Below are 17,572 nucleotides of genomic sequence, written 5' to 3'. Positions count from 1 at the left end.
ATCCAGGTCGAGGAGGCCGGGGCGGTCGAAGGAGGGGGCTCGTGCTCGCGAGACTGAGTGTATAATATATCAACGTAATATATAATATGACCATGTACGTGTACAGGGGTGTTGGCTGTAGCCGTCTTGGTCTAAGGACATGGCAGACAAGGTGTTCTGAGTAAATCTGACATCTTTTATTAGACCATTTCAGTTGGTCTAATAAAAGATGTCAGATTTACCCCAAAACCGTCTATTATACATATATACACATATACATGTATGTGTGTATACTTATATAAGAAAGGGCTTAGTCCGCCTGTCTGTCCATAACGCTCTTGGCGCACTTGGGGCTGGGGGAGCTGCCACATACCACCCCGCTCCTGCCCCCCGCCAACCCCAGGAGCAGGGGGAGGGAAGCTTGCCCTCCCCAGGGCCGTGGCCTCACCCCCTACCCCATCCAGATCATCACGATGGTGCTGCACACTTTGATTGGTTGTTTCACTAACCAATCGGAGTGCTCCAAGAGTGTTATAGACAGATGGACCAAGCCCTTTAAGAATAATATTATAAGTTCCTAAGTTTGTCTGTCTGTCTGTCTGTAAGGCTTTATTCGCGCTCTGATTGGCTGTCTCGGCCTTCTGCTAGAAGGCAGCTCGCTGCTATGATGGTGGGGAAAGAGCAGGGGGGGCGAGGTAACGCGGGAGCGGGCCCGAGCGGGGGCAAACCCATCCTACTCGCCCCACCATGAAGGCGGCTGCGGTCACGGGCGCGGCCCCGACCCGAAGCGGCGGAGGGGGAATGGCCCTGGCCCTGGCCCTGGCCCTAGCCCCAGCCTGAAGGAATAAGGGGGAGCGGGGAACGACCTTGATCCCAGACCAAAGTGGCAGGGGAGGGAGGAAGGGAGCGGGCCTGGCCACGACCCAAATTAGCCGCGGGGAACGCCCCAGGCCGCGGCCTAAAGCGGCGGTGGGGAGAGGGGAAAAGGCCCCCGGCCGAGGGTGGGGGGTGCAGGCCTCTGTCCCTGTACACACCCCCTCTTCATTCTTGACGGACAATTCGCTAGTTCTATTATAAAAACCTGAGTTTCTCTTTGCCTGCCTGTCTGTCCGTAACGCTTTATGCGCACTCTGATTGGCTGACGGAAACAGCCAATCAGAGTGCTCCAAGCGTGGGGAGCTGAGCAGTGATTCCAAAGCTGCACCTTGGACCAGGCAGCGGATGAAGCCCCCCCCCGCCCACACATACAAACACACGCACTCCCTGCAAGACGCAGAACAGCAGCATCATGGGGCATTAGGTGGTGACACCCCATCCCAGCCGCCCCCCCCCCGCCATTCTTGACAGACAATTGGCTAGTTTATTATATAAAAATATAAGTGTGTGTGTATGTGTGTATAATATATATATAAATACAATATACGGATTATGAGCCGTGTGTGTGCATGTGTATAAATAAAATACAACATGGGGATTATGAGCCGTGTGTGTGTGTGTGTGTGTGTGTGTGAATAAATACAATATAGGGATTATGATCCGTGTGTGTGTGTTATTTAGCCAGTCTACAAAGGTACTTCTCTAGCTGCCTTCTGAGTCCAGCCAGGGGCCATCACTAGGAGAGGCAATGCACCCAGGTCTGTTAGCACAGAGACCTGAAGGGACTCGGGTTTCTCCATTCTCCTGCTCCTGCCAGGCAGGGAGGAGAGTTCCAGTCAGCAAGGGAGAAAGTTCTCAGACAAAGGTGGTAGGTGTGGCCTTGCATAAAGAGGAACTGCTTCCTTTATCAAACATACTTTGTAGTGGCAGAGTCCTACTCACTGAAAGCACAGGCAAAGCATTTCTAAGACAGGCTCTGATGGAGGGAGCTGGTGCATGGGAAAACTTATGCATGTCTGATTCAGTTAGTCTATAAGGTACATCACTACCTTGCCTTCTTTGTAAAGTAATTCACAGCAAGCCTACAGAGCCTGGGAGAATACCAGGTTTCCACAGGAAATGTCAGTCTAGGTCTACTAAGAAGGAACTGGCTTCAGCTTGATAAAGACTGCAAAAAAAAACATTTGGAAGATATGAGTTTTTTTCTCCCCTGGGACACTGATAAGCTTTCCCACCTGTTTGTATTTAAGTGCCCTCCCACCCATGAAAGCCTTCCTGGTATATTCCGAGTCCATGTACTATGGTCCACCTGTGCTATCTTAGGTGGAGGAGAAATTTTAATTGGAAGTAAATTAGACTAGCTGACTTTGAAACAAAGCAGCGGTATCATTCACTCTTTCTGAAGTACTGTAATCTGAAGTGCTTTCTAATCATACGATCTTTACACAGAACCATAGCCCAGAAATTTTACACTTGTTTCCTTCATGAACCTTTCATGAAATCCATGCACAGGATTATCTTTTACCCCTCGTGGATTCTCAGTTTTGGAGGTAGTTTTCTTGGCCATAGAAATAAAGCTTCCCTAGTCTCTAGCAAACTTTAATAGCATCACAAAAATATTTCACAGAAAGTTCGTAAAAACTACCCAAGTGTAAAGGTGAGGATCTGCCATGCTTTCAGGGTCCTGTCAGAGTGTGGGGAAACTTCTGAGTTCTGCTGACTTTCCCAATCTAGCTTCATAGTTAGACAGGCATTCAGGCTGTAAAAAACATTACTGCACTTCTGTCTTTAGAAAAAATGCTTCATATGAGACTTTTCCAACTAAACAGCTCTAACTGTAAGTGTCTGTACATCCTACACTCAGACCTTGGCAAGGTGACAAACTCTGCTGCACCCAAAACCTACCTGGCTTCTTCAGACTTGTATGCTCAGACTTGGGTGGTGGCTGATGTGCAAATGGTCACTTCTCTCAATGTGCCACAACATATTCTTATTTAGATTCTTCCACATCTTCCATCCTGGCTTGCAATAATATCCAAGCAACTATGTACCCAGAGGTTGCTCCAACTGAACACCAATTATGAGCAGTTCCATAGGAGCTGAAATATTGCTGTAGACTGAAGTGGAATAGTCCTTGCTTTTCCTTCAGTTTTATGCCCCCCCCCCCCTTGATAAGAGTAAAGAAATAGTAGTTTGAGAGCACCTATGTTGGTTTTGTCCTGTGGGAGAACCCGGCAAACACTGGATGATGTTCTCTGGGCTAGGTAAAACAGTTCTAGGTCTAGATCAAATCACCTGCCTGGTGCAAATCAATGATACATTGGTGAAATTAGTCCAGAACTCCCTCTGGATCCCTGGGATTCTGTCTACGCTTATACAATGCTTTGTAAAAGTTAGAATAAAAAAAAACCAATCCACATTGATCATCTGGAGTTTAGCATAAGCACATAGAAATATCTTGAATTTTTCCCCTCACAAGCTTTTTGTTGTATTTCATTCACTGTTACTGTTCCATTTATCATTCCTGAGTTCTCATGCAAAGCAATTTGAATGATGGAGGGAGGGCAGGGAGGTGAGGAGAAGCTTGAAATAGAACTACACCTTTTCTAAGTAACTTTGCTTCTGCATCTATTTTTGGTGAGTCACACCTACATTCTCTGGTTTGTCTGCATAGTGCAGCACCGCCTCCAGCAGTTATCAGGCAGGTGTTCACTTTCCACCAAGCACATCTCCTTTATCTTTGTTTGGCAACTTTTGCTTTAGAATCCAGAGCTTTGAAGTTCACACTAGATAAACCACCACTTATTTGGGTCAGGGATGTATTTGGTAGCTGTGATGGTCTGAGACAAAAATAAGTGCAAAACTCTAGAACTCCTGGTTCAGAGATATGATACTTTTATTAGACCAACGAAGAAATCACAAAAATATGTTTTTGGTTGACATCAACTAATGCATTTCCATTGAGCACAATATATACCAATACTGTGCTAGTTAGCAGCTATTATTGAATCAGTGAGTGATCTGGGAGTCATCCTCCAAAAAGTAACTATCCTTCCCAGGTAGAAAGTTGTATTAGGTATTTTTGTTAATATGGCACCTTTAATCCCAGATGTTAATGTTTATTTTAAAAAAATAATTAGAGGATAGACTTTTTAAAATTGCATTTTATTTTTGAAAACACTAGAAAGCCAGTTAATTCTAAAGCACAGTTTAAATGATAAAATACCAAGAGTAAAAGGTTATGGAAATGTACAATTAAGATCACACATAATTCTGTACCCTAGTTCATCACTTTAGCACAAAGCACATCAGATGGCTAAAACAGATCCATACTTCTAAAACCCTGCACACCATGGTGTGGCCCCAATCTTTTCATTATTGCTAACAACTTTAAGAAGTCTTAAGTTTGGGGCTGGTCCAGGTAGATTTATCCTCTTTGTTTGTAAATAATGAAGCCAGCTCAAATTCATGCTGACAAAGACAGCAGTAGGAAAAAGAGAGAGAGTGGAAGGAGCCTTGCTGGCCAAGAGTCCAGGAGCCCACTGTTCAGCAGAGCTAGGCAACTCTTTTCACTGAAAATTGCATATTTGGGTCAACTGAACAACTTGCAGATTTGCATTAAAATGATCATAATGTTTCAGCCAAAAAAAAGGAAACAATTCAAGGGAGTCATTTTTGTTTCTTCAAAAATGTTGACCAAAACTGATTCATTTCCAAATTATGTTTAATTTGGAAATTCCATTAATTTAATTTTAAAATAAAACCCCGAAGCCAAATTTTTAAAATATTTTATATCGAACAGAAGCATATTTTTTACATTTGGAGGGGTGGAGTTTACTTTTCACCTTGACATATAAACCAGAATAATTTGTTAGGATTGACACAAAATGAATTGTCAGTTTTTGATATGGCTCACAAACCAGAAACCCAGTTATTCATAAATCCTTATTCAGCAGCCTCTTACCTCTTTGAAATACATGCATGTCAAAGCTTGTTCTCTGCCTTTATAAAAAAAGACAGGTGACATTTGGCTGAAGACTTGTGGGAATGGGAATCACTAACTTTTGGACAGAAGATTTAAGGATGTAGCCAGCAGTTTAGGTAAGGATTTTGTGGTGTGGAGAGGGTAGAGAAGATTAATTTTAGGAGCTGAAATTTTAAGAGTTAGGGGGAATAGAATAAGTCAAAGTAAATTCACAAGGTTCTTTGTCAGGGTTCCTCTTCCCTCACAGTCTTCTCAACTGGTGCAATACCACAACTGAACAATACTGAATCCCATTCTTCCATCATTTGTCTCTTTTTTTTTTTAGATAAGACTCTCAGGTAAAAGGGACTGTTTCTTCCTGCCCTGCTGTAGGGATGCAGTTGCCACAGCAACAAACACTGCCATATATCCTGTGTGTAGTAATGATATTATCCTGTACTTCCTTGCCCTGCTTGGCTTCAGTCTCCACTGGTGACTTGCACTGATTTTATAGTACAGATTCTGACTCTGGCCACACAGTGGAGCTGTTGCTTTGCTTTATCATAGTGTAGTGTCAAATAACTTGAAACACATTTGTTCCAATTTTGCTCCTTTTTGTACTCATCTTAAGGGGACAAGAGAGTCATACAGAACATGGTCCACTAAACATGTGGACCATGAGGACCAGGAAGCCACAGCAGGAGTGAATTTGGTGAGCATTTATGGGGACCTCCTGAATATATTGTAAGGCATTGATTTATATGCAGTGGTTTCTCACATTCCCAAGTAAAAAATTAATAATGCATCAATGCTGATAGATTAGTTTTTCTAGTAATGTTACAGTGGGACTGGGGTTTTCAAGGAACCCTCTAAAACTGTTTATGAAAACTAGTGAATGCGAGTTCCTATTTACACACAGGTCCAGATCCTATTACAGATATTAGGTATACAGCTGGACTTAAATGCCTAACTGTGGTCCTATCCCACCTGGCTCAGATCTCTGCAAAAATACTGATGTGCCTTTTTTTTTAAACACTCTGTCATATTAGCCTTAAAATTAAGTCACAGAAAGCACTGAACAGGAGGAAGACGCATCTATCTTGTCATGAACAGTTTTCCAAGGAGGGATAGGATCATACTTAGGGGCTGAATAGGTGGAATAAAATCTGGTTCATAGTAGATAACTGGGCTTTCAGTTAGCTGATGGGAAACTACAAGAACCTTTTACCTTGTATGACTTAACTTTGATTTTACATTGCCCATTTAAAAAAAGTGTTCTACTTAAACCAAGGGTTTTAAACTCATCCAATCCCATAAACTAGAGGAGCATTCCTGAGCCAGTCTATGGGCTGAACAGAGACAGACACTCCTGTGGAGTAGCCACAGTGTCAGGTCCAGCCTGTCTGCCACAAACAGCATGGTCCAGTCCCTCAAGCCAGCACAAGGTGTACTCTGCCCATGGCATGCAAACTGAATCCAGCACTGCAGGCAGCACAGGAGTGTGGGCCAGGGCACAGCCCCACATGCTGCATGCAGCACACACTGGGTTAGGGGCTTGCTGTGCCCACATACCCTGATACTGGTATGATGTGCATGCTGCCCATGGAGTGCAGGCTGGATCCAGCACTGCACATGACAGATGTCCAGGGTGCAGGCTGCATGCACCCCCCCCAGACCAACCCCCCGTGCAGCTTGCAGCACATGAGGCATGGGGTCCAGCCTACATGCAGCATGCAGGGCTGGCACATAAACCTGCAGGCCAGATCATATGGCTCTGTGGGCTGGATTTGGCCTGCACGCTGTATGTTTGATGCCCCTGACGTAAACCATACGAAAACTGGGACATGGATTGCATGTTAACCAGGAATATTTCAAAAGGAATACTCCACACACATTTTCAGTGCATGCAATGTAAATCCATGGAAACAGCAATTTATAACTGACCTACATGAGCTGTAATACAGTAAAAAGCTTAGGTCACACACCCTACATTTCTAGTTGAAGGCACTTTTACAACTCAGCCTTGGTTTATGAATATGGTACAAATTCATGCCCTGCCAACTGCTACTTCATTATATCAGTGGGGCTGTGGTAACACAGGTTTTGCAGTAACTGTCCTAATTTGGGTGCTTCCATTGGTTTGTGGCAATGCTGTTTAAATTACCGTTAAACCAGATTGAGTTTCCCCCCCGATTTTTTTAAAGAAAAAAAGTCCTTTGATCAACATGGACTAAAAAAATTCAAGCTACAAATCTCAAAATTATTTCAGGAATGAACATTTTGCAGGACCCCTTTGCTGCATCTGCTTCACATGTTAGCTCCAAAGAGCTTAATCTGCACTTCATGCCTATTTACATCCCAGACCGTTTCAACTCTGGCCTCTCTTCATACCCTGCAGTGACTAGGTCACCCAAGCCATTAAAATCTCTGAAAGAAATGTGTATGCAGGCTGTGGCAGGTTCTTTAATTTATTCTTTTCCACATCAGAACACATTATGCACAGAGAAGACTGCAAAAGGAGATGCAAACTCTGCATGCCTTCATCTAAAAGCTTCCCAAAACCACATGATTACACTCCCAACTCATGTCTTACAAATAAGTCTTTAAAAGACCCAAATAGTATATTATTTCTAGAGCACCAGGGATGTGAAAATATATCAAAATAAAAGCAAAGATGTCCCTCTTAACCAATGTAAGCCATGCTCTAAAAGGCAGGACATGCTACTTCCCTGTGTTAAAAAAGAAGGGAAATGCATGAGAAACGGAATAGGACTGATGACCTATAGCCCATTTTGTTCCATATTTCCCCAACCTCTTGATGAGCATCCACTTCCACATCTTCATGTCCACCTCTTTCATTAATTTTGTCTACTTGCTGCCAAGCTTGTGCTTCGATGTCTTGTGGATCCACCAACCCCCTTTCCTACCCTCCTGCCCCTCCCACTCTGGTCCAGTCAATCTAATAGTAGTCCAATGATATAGATGTGGCCAGTCACCTCCTCTGCCTGCCTTAGTAATAGGCATCCTCATAAATGTCTGTGCGCAGGCAGTAAAGGATGGCTGCACCCAGCATGAAGATAGCAGATCCCCAGCCCAGGCCATACCCCCAGTTGAATTCATGGTAGCTCCTCAGCATGCTGCTGTCGATGAATTTGATTGGATAGAGAATCAAAGCGCAGACCTGCAAGACCACTGGGCCAAGGAGGAAATGGGGTGAGGAAAGAGTCATCTGGTTAAAATCTAAAATTAAAAAGCTGTTGTTGAATTGATTGGTCTAGTACACATCCTTCCACCCAGCCTGTTCTTGAGCAAAGTATCATAGCCTACTTTCCTTCAACCATGCCTGGCCACGCAGGCTGCACCAATGTTGTGATCTTCCTCATCACAGTGCCCTGTGAAGCTGTTAGGATGCCAGTATCATAGGTTTCCTCAAAGCTCAACAGCCATTCCTATCAGCTCTGGTCCATTTGTGAGCCTCCTCACGGGGGCAGCCTGCTGATGCCATCTAGGACATGTTCTCTGTGCTGGAACTCCCTGCCAGCGCTTTTCAGTGGACTCTGCACTCAAGCTCTCTTCACTATTTCAGAAAAGCCCCAAATACTTAATCTTCAAAAATTAGAAGAATCTGTTTGTTGGTAATCTTGATATCTCCCCTCCCCTCCCCCTTTCAGACCACCCAGACAAGTACACTAGAGCCATGTTTACAAATCAGTGCTATTTAAAAACCTAGTACAGAACTGTATTGTATTTGATTTATATAAAGCAGAGGCTAACTGCGGATGTTTTTGGTTTAGCAAAAACTGTCAGAAATTTGGTTGTGCAAAACTAGAACAAGTGGTGGTTGAGATCCTTATCCTAGCTGCTTTTAAAGCCAATCAAGTTAGTGGCCTAAAAGTGCTCAAGCAAAACCCATTGGACGGTTTTAAAGAGGTAAAAGAGGTCAGATTTTTAATTTAAGGTAGAGGTCAGAAAAGGATTTAATAGTTTCCTTTCTTCTTCTCTGTGATGTTCACTCATTCCAAGGATGGAACTAAGACTGATCAGTTTTGTATTAGTTCATAATTCGTTTCTAATCAGTTCTGTTCACTGGCATGATGTTGGTTTTGGGTTTACAATTCCTCAGGGAATTTGTATTCCAAACAGTTTCCACTGAAAGTGTTATATTGATAGTGTTTTTTTATTCATTCATGTAACACAGAAGTTGGAACCTAAACTAAACTATCACAAAAATGAAATGATTATGCTCTGAAACCTTATAAAACTTTTGTCAAAAGTAAACAAGAATCATCATCTAAAAACATGGCCTTCTAATATTTTCTAGCAATATTCCAATATGTTATATATTAAGGTAGCTTTATCATGGCCCAGAGTTTGGTAGGTGAGATTATAAATGGTAGAAAGTGAAGCTGTTCACTGCCTCCTTGGGGAATATGTTAAAGCTAGCTGTTAATAGCTGGATAAATTTTGGACAGTCCATCACCAAGGATCTTATGGGCAAGGGGAGTATGAGGGCTGTACCTCATGTCTATATATAAAATGGTTACTTCTGCTGGTCTTCAGTGCAGAGATACAGCCCTGACAGACTACAGGTCTCAAGATACTAGGGATTTATATAAAAGTGCTCCATGTACGTTTTATAGAGCTATAATTCAAAGCACTTTTTTATAGCACTATAAAGTTACAGCACTCTTAAATATGACAGAAGTACAATGTTTGGTGGAGGGGCCTCTGAGCCTCCCTGCATTTTCCAAGCTAGGAGGCAGGGGGTGCCCCGCAGTTTTCTGGGGCTTCCCTACTGGTCAGAAATGCGACTAGTGTACAGAAGTTCTTTAAAGCACTGTAGGTTGCTAAAGTACTGTAAAATACAGCACTTAAAATTTAACACCTCATTTAACAAGGGTTAATTTAAAGCGCTATACCCATTTTTAAAGTGTAAAGCCATTCACTTCTGTTAAGTCACAGCAGTATAGTACTTTAAATGGTGAAAAAGCAACTTCTGTACACACCCTAAGGTTCCCATCCTGAGCCCCTAGGCCATACTTCTGTATAAAAGATCATTAGGGTTTAAATCACATTGCACAACTCCATGGATCCTACAGAACTATAGATTCCATTTTGGAATCTTCTGGGGCCAATAAATCTGACATGATTTTAGTGCAGTTGCACAAAACACAACCCAGAAGAGAGTTTATCCCATAAAATAACAAAAGTATGAATATGTAGTCTATTTATAGAGCAGTGACTTACCTGCAGCAAAGAGGAGAACAGCAACAATTCTGTAATATCGCCTATAGGTCCCCAGGCAGAAGGAGATTAGGGAGACAAGAAATGACAACAAGGTAATGGTAGCTGCTGTCAGGATTAACACCAGAGTAGCTACTTGCCAGTCTAGAAGAGGAAAGAACACAATTGGGAAGGAAAATACTCATCAATGACAAAACATATTCTTGTACCGTCAAGGAGCGAGAGCAGACATTCAAATATTGGCACCCATGGCCTGGATTTTCCTCTGATCTTCAGTAAAGCTAATGCCAAACCATTTATAGTGCTTCATATCTTCAAAATGCTGCATCAGCATCACACATTATTCTGCAAAGTGTTAACGTTAAAAAAAAAAGAAAATCTTTGGTGGTAAGGACAAAGAAAAATTACGGAAGGAATCCTTAGCTTGAGACAGCTTGGAAGTTTGGACTAGGAAATCTGGTACCAAGTTATCATATTCTTTGCTGAATGGCTGCCGAAACAGTCTTATGAGGAAAGCTGAAGAAAGTCCTTCCTTATTTGTGACTAAGATAAGTTATGAGAAATACTTAGAAAATAATACAAGGATGAAAGGAAACAGTCATCTTAAGATGCCCCTTAGTGCCTTGTATCTTGGATTTATTTTCCAAAGGTAGCAGATTGAATTTTACAGCCCAGTTTGAGAACTTGCTTGTTTTTGGGAGAGCCCTCAGAAACCTGAAAGATCCACACAGCAATTTTGTTTTTTGCTGAGAAGGCCATGGATCCAATTTATAACCAGACAGTTCTAACTTCTAATTACTGTACTTCAGTGGCAAAGTCCTTTTTAACCAGCAGTGAGTTTGACCTTCACGTCTGTTTCATCTTAAGCACTTGGTCCCATGTGATTCAAGTTGTACTTTGTGTAGCTTTAATAAGAGATAAAAAGTTTAAAATCCTTGAGACTAAGCTCATCTAATTTTCCCTATAAAGAAACAATTAAAATAACTTTAAAAATCTTACCTTTGAATAAGTCAAACTAGTGAATGTACCACTCCTAAAAATCACTGCAGAAGGCAAATACAACTTTTTTCCAAGGTCAGCCACTAATATCTCTGTAGTTCCACAATGTCTTGCCTGATGGAATCTAGGGAGTTTGCCTTCTTTTTACAATGCTATTAGATCAGGTCCCAGACGCCCCACAGCAATTTGTTACATTTAGAAGAGATGTGTATTGAACCCTCCCAGCCCTTCTGTTCATCCCAGTGCTGTCTCTGCTGCCAACATCTGCTGCAGAGAAGGAACTATGAAAGGGCCCCAAACACTCTTGCTGGAGAATTACTGACTTTGCTTTGTTATTTGGGATTTGTTGTTATTTCAGGTGGTGTCAGAGCCAAATGGCCAGATGACAGCACAAAAGGACTTTGGGATGCTGTACTTATCTTTGGTTTGCTTCCCTGATGGAGAGAAGAGGAACCTAATCTGTGTTCTTATATCACAGGGCCAGTCTTCAAACATGTTGTCACCATTCAGTCATTGTACATCTGAATGGAGTGCAGCAGCTTATATTGGGAGCTTATATTACCCTAGATTTAGGTACACTATTCTGCCTAACACCAGCAAGAATTTTGCACCGATGCAGTCATACGTTCCAGATCTTACTGCTTGTATTCTAGCCAGAGGATGACTGGAAGGGATTTCTCTCATAAGATAGACTACGAGGGTGCATTTACACATGCAACTGATGCACCTGAATTTTCTGTGCAGAAAATTCAGGCTCATGAAAGTGCTCCCAAGCGCACATCTACACGTGAACCCATGTCGGGAGCAGACTGAGCCAGACAGGAGCAGCCCAGTCCAGGACTGCTCCTGCCCTGCTCTCCTCCCCTGCAGCAGCCAGGGAGAGCTCCAAGCTAACCCTGGTGCCAGCCCCGGCTGGTAGGGACACAGGGATTAGTCCTGAGCCCTGGGAGAGGGGTGCCAGGAGCTGTCCCAGAGTTGCCAGCCCAGCTGGGACAGCTTTCGCCCTTGCCCTGCAGAGATCAGCAATAGCCAGGCAGCGGTGTAGCCCCCTGCTACCTGGGCTGACCCGGGTAGTACAGTGCATTAGTTAATGTGTCGGTTTTCTAGTAACTGTACCTACAGGTACTAGAAAATGATGCATTAGACTAATATACTGATCAGTAATTGCTGCACATGTGTAGATGGTGATGCTTTACTGCTCATTAAATTAGACTAATGCTCAGTAAAGGTACGTGCTGCTTCTGTTGGGAGGCTAAGTGCTGCTCCTATTGTTGTCATTACCACCACCACTGCCATTGCCACTTAGGCCCCCCAACATCATGGCAGTTACTGCTGCCATGTGAGATCCCCGTGTCATGGCTGCAGTGGGCTCCCTACACATTGGCTACTGCCACCACCATGCAGATTCCCCAGAAGCTCTCATTCTGGCACACCCTCTGAATCAGCTCCTTTGACTGGTGCCCCACTCAGCCTCCCATAATTATGCCATGAGTCCTAACTGTTGGGCTAGAAGGTGAGACGGCTCTCCTTTTCCTCCACTTCATATGTGGCAGGGTCCATGCCCTGTTTTGTCACAGGGGAACAGAATCCTAAAGTGTGCTTAAGTACCAAAAAGTACAGTTACAAAGCTGTGTACATGCCATTTAGGCATGTAAAGTAAAATAGGATTTAGCCCATTAAGTCCTCTTGGGCTTATCTTTTGTTTCCTACATAAACTTAGGAAATAGATAGCACTGTTTTCTTTCATGTCATGATTTTTCCATTTTAAAGGAAAATTTTGATATCTTCCATGTTGTATAGTTTTCTGGCTTAGCCTGTTTTTTTCCCCAGATCTAGGGATGGATATTCTGTGCCCAGAAGCTTGCCTAACATTTCTCCCAACTATATAGTTAGTACAGTAAAACATATCATAGAAGAAATCTTGTTCCTCACTTATTCCCTGGACCATCATGTCTACAACAACACTGCTAAATAACTGTCTGCATTTGTAGCTCATCATGATTCAACTGGTCAAATTTTTAATGAGGTTGTTCAGTTGGATAGCACATAATTCCTCCTATGGTGACACTGGTGAGTAATAGTGTTATTCAGTGTTAAAAGGATGTTGCCACCTACTCTGGAGGGGGCTGCATTCTATGGTGGAGAGTGGACATGAATATAGCTAATGATCAGTTCCTAAATTTCTGGACGTTTTGAGGAGTTTAGGATGAAAAAATACTATTGTTTGTAGCATAATTATATACCGTGTGGCACTTCTCTTGTCCTAGCTGTGCTACACAGGGGGCATGTCTACACACCGCTGTATGGCAACATTGCTATAGAGCTGTGCTTTAGTACTTCGTTCTGGAAATACTAACACATGGCACAGTACAGTATGGGTGGTTACTGCACCTTGTGCACAGTGCACAGTTGGATTTCACTGCTATGTCACTATAACTGGGGGGGTGTGCTGCTATGACAACATAGCTGGTGATTATGTGTAGACCCATGTGATTGCTATGTTGCCATAGCGTGCTGTACAGTGAGGTAGCACATCACTACACCACCATAAGTACACACGTTCTCAAAGGCATGCAGTTTAAATAGACTAGTATTATCTCCGGTCTCTAGATTGGGATGTCAGGCACAGAGATTCAGGGACTTGTCAAAGGTCACAGGAAGCCTGTGGCAGAGCTAGGAAATGAACTCAGATCAGAGAGTCAGGGCAGGCCTTGAGCTCCAAGACGAAAAATGATTGGACCCTGGTGGTCTCTCCCCTCCAAAAGCACTTAGTCACTCTCTCAAACTTGCTAGTTCTCTCTCCTCAGGCAGGCAACACTCAGGCTGTTCCCACAAAAAGCCCAGCTCTTCTCTTGCTGTCAACACTGTCTAATGTCTACATGAGACATTTATAAAATTCAGAAGTGTGTTGTACTTGCATGTATCTTACACATTTGCTCCTCCAATGGTGGTATTCAAGAATCAGGCCAAAAGAATGATTAAATGAAGTGATTATCTGCTTCATTCAGGGCCTTGGATCTAGCTGTCTCCAAGATAAACCTTTAAAAAGTAGTTCTTCATGTCTATATCACCAAAGGATGTTACTTTGTAACATGCTGCTGCAACACCACAGTGATGATGTCATTCTATCCCTCAGCAAGAACTGATATATTTACAGTCTTGTTTCCCTGCTGGGAACAAGGAACTGAAACCCCAAAGCGAGACAGACTGAAGTCTAGGGATGGGAACAGCCTTTCAAAACCATTTTAGCACCAACACTGTGCCACTCTCCAAAAGACCCCTTGGCCATGATTTAGGACTTAAGCAGAACTCAAGTAGATATTCAAACCATGCCACCTTCCTGCCAGCCATATTAAACTCTTCACTGAGAACCGTGTGAACAGGGATAGAAAACAACTTGTTTCTCCAGAATCCTGAAGTTACTTTACTGTCATGAAGACACAAGACATACTATGACAAGCACTGAATTAAAACCAGGGTGTTGCAACATGGCCTTTTGAATCTTGCCTCTAGATTTATGGGACATTACAGGAGTCAAAGCATAATGCTGTGTGGATTTGTTTACCAAGCTTTCTGCATGCAATATTGTTGAGAAGAAAGACTAAAGAACGTCTTAGAACGGAAAGGAAAATACAGCTTCCTGTTCTGTTTCCCCTTCCCCCTACTTCCTCCTTCCCTCATTTTTGCCCTGATTTTGCAGATGATTGCACAGTATACATATACATGTAAGAGAACTCTTTTGTCAACCTGACCAAGTGTCAATACTGGTGATGCAGAAACATGTGACAATCATGAGCCAGCCTGTACTACCAATCACCAGTATGTCAAGGTGACATCTATTTCAAGACCCTTGCAAGGCTAATTCATTACCGATCCACTTCCTGTGTCACATACACCAGTGTAGGTGGCATGAAATTACCATTTGGATTATGAAACACTAGGTGATCAGCATGGTAGTTTCACACCCTCTTTGCATGGAGTTCAAGATGAAGGGCTGTGGTGAACTGAACACTCTGTCTTTTATAAGACAGGGAAATGCTCCCAAGAGGAAGAAAAAGCAGACTGGAATAAAAAAGTGCCCAAGGAGAGATGCAGGGGGTTAAATCCTGTGTTGAGAGTTCATTCTAATCTAGGCTGCAGCATGTGTGAAAACACAAACAAGTGAAGCATCTGGAAATGTCAGGCTTTTCACTCACCCTTTGTCATCACAACAAAGGACCTTCCCTGAGCTCCTATTAATTAGCAGTTAATAGCATGACGGATGTCCTAAACTCCCTCAGCCCCATGTTGGCATAAACCAGATGGAGCAGCAGTCCCAGAGGGTGATGGGGTAGGGGGGTGGGGTTTCCTTATGTTACTTCAGGAAGCACTAGTGTTTTCTGGGAACTTTGGTGCACAGCAGGGAGAGGCTGAAGAGCCTACTATTGCATCATTTGCATAAACCAGACTCCTCCACAGCTTGGTACAGGCCTATTTGGCCCTTTGCCGGCTGCCTGCAGCAGATTGCTTCTGTTGTGAAGAGCCTGCTGTTGACCTGCCCCAAAGCAGCTCATAGCCCCTCCCTGACTTTTTACAAACATGAGGACAAAGTTGCTTCCTTATGTCTCAAGTCTCTGGGGGTTTGTGGCATGAACAGTCTGCAGGGGACCCTGTTCCCAACATAAGACATTATACTGAGCTTCAGATAATCCAAGTTCAGTCCCTGAGGACTATAGGAAATTTTTCTGGTACAGTTTGAGCGTGATTTGGATGACCCTTTTGTAGCACTAAAAGCCCTCAGATAGATATAGTTACACAGGCAGAGCAGTCCATGGGCTGGTACATATTCCTTTATTCAGGAAGCTAATATAAATTTGAACTATGCCAGAAAAACAGTACATACTCTATCAACACTAAGAAGGTGTGCCAGTGTAGTTATCCTGGCAAGCCTTTTCTCCTATAGAATGAAGCTTAATGGCTCTATTGGTGCCCACTCAAGACTGAGGAGCTGTGCATGAGTTTGTGATGTGCATTGATGACGTTTGTGCCAGCATTAGGCATTTTCAATCATTAGGCATTTTCATCATGAAGCATGAGGCAGTGGCTTATGCACTAAATCCATAGTACTCTGCGCTTTAGTCAGAATAATTCCAGGTAGGAATGTGGCAGATTCAAAAGAACTGGGAATGATTTAATGCTGATGCAGGCAATCCTGAGTCTCAGTTTAGCAGAAGCTCAAGTGCCTGACTGTCTTACCCTAGGCAGAAATAACACCATTTCTATTTTTAAATCTCTCCCAGGGTCCTTTTGCTTCTCTAATAAAGTCTCTCAGTTCTACAGAGATTAAGGATAAGCAGAAAGCCATTAGAGAGCATTAGTTATAAACTACAAATTGGCTTTTTCACATACAACTCTGCCTGCTCTCCCTGGGGGCGCTTGTACACATAACGCCATTACCATGTACACATGATGAAAATGTCACTTTGTGTGGCTTAATGGCATCACGCTGTACATGAGCAAGTGTTTTGGGGGTTTTAAATGAGCTTGCAACATTGCAAACTAAACTACATCCCTCTGGATGTAGTTTAGGTTGCAATGTTACAAATTGCAACAATGCAGATGTCAGCTCACCCCCCAGCCACAGGAGAGGTGGGCAGGCTCCGTAGAAAAAAAGACTTGGGCCCCTTGCCACTTTTGCCTTCAGCAGGCTCCTGGGGCCAACAGGGAGCCTGGGACTACCTGGAAACAGACTGGCTTGCCCCTGGATCAGTGCGGGAATGCAGCAGGAAGGCAACTGGGTTTGCTAGCAGTGGGGACTGTGCATGGGGCACTGAAAGCCCAGGCAGGCTGCTAGCTGGCTGGGTGCTGCCCCAGCTCAGAGGGACCCAATCAAACACTTCCCTGAGCCCGCCTGGGCTTCCAGTGCCCTGTGCACCGCCTCCGCCCACCAGCAAACCCAGCCAGCCTCCTGCCACCTTCCTGCACTGCCCCAGGAGCAAGCCAGCCCATTGCCAGATGGCCCCAGGAGCCTGCTTAAGGCAGAAGCGGTGAAGGCCAATTCTTTTTTTTTTCTTTTTTTTTGGTGGAGCCCTGCACACCTCTCTTGCAGCCAGGGGGCAAGCTGCCAGTGGGTTGAGTGGCTCCTGAGCTGCAGGGGGCCCCTGATCCTTCCTTCTGTTGTGGCGGTGCCCCCAAGGGTCCCCTGGGCTGGCTGCTAGTGAGCTGGGTGCTGCCGCAGCTCAGGGGCAGCAGTTGGCCTGATCCAACTGTTGTCTGAGCCTGCCTGTTGGAAGCCGACCAGGTGCTGCTCCGCAGGCAGGTTCAAAGAACAATTGGATCAGGCTGCGTGCTGCCTCCAAGCTGGGGCAGCACCCAGCCCACTAATAGCCCAGCTGGGGATCCCAAGGGGTGCCGACACCACAGAGGGAAGGGCTGGATCGCCCCCACGCAAGTCAGAAGCCACTCGGCCTGCTGGCAGCTTGCCCCCCAGCCACAAGCAGCCTCTGGCTCAAAAAAAAAAAAAAAAAAAAA

General features: G+C 44.0%; 1 protein-coding gene across 1 annotated transcript in view; it reads right to left on the bottom strand.

Moving 5' to 3' along the window:
- Positions 1-5,164: 5,164 nt before the first annotated feature.
- LOC109297413 (transmembrane protein 47-like) overlaps positions 5,165-17,572 on the bottom strand; it is a 27,992-nt gene continuing 15,584 nt past the window's right edge. Inside the window, exons 2-3 of the mRNA XM_019517140.1 lie at positions 10,067-10,207; positions 5,165-8,011 (exon numbers count right to left, since the gene is read on the bottom strand). Of these exons, the coding sequence (XP_019372685.1) occupies positions 7,830-8,011; positions 10,067-10,207 (323 nt within the window). The 3' untranslated portion in view covers positions 5,165-7,829. The remainder of the gene's footprint in view (positions 8,012-10,066; positions 10,208-17,572) is intronic.

This window comes from Gavialis gangeticus, unplaced genomic scaffold (genome assembly GCF_001723915.1).
Source record: "Gavialis gangeticus isolate Ggan-Ray unplaced genomic scaffold, GavGan_comp1, whole genome shotgun sequence".
Taxonomy (NCBI): Eukaryota; Metazoa; Chordata; order Crocodylia; family Gavialidae; genus Gavialis; species Gavialis gangeticus.
The sequence above is the reverse complement of the archived record's forward strand: the minus strand, read 5'-3'. Positions and strand labels throughout refer to the sequence as shown.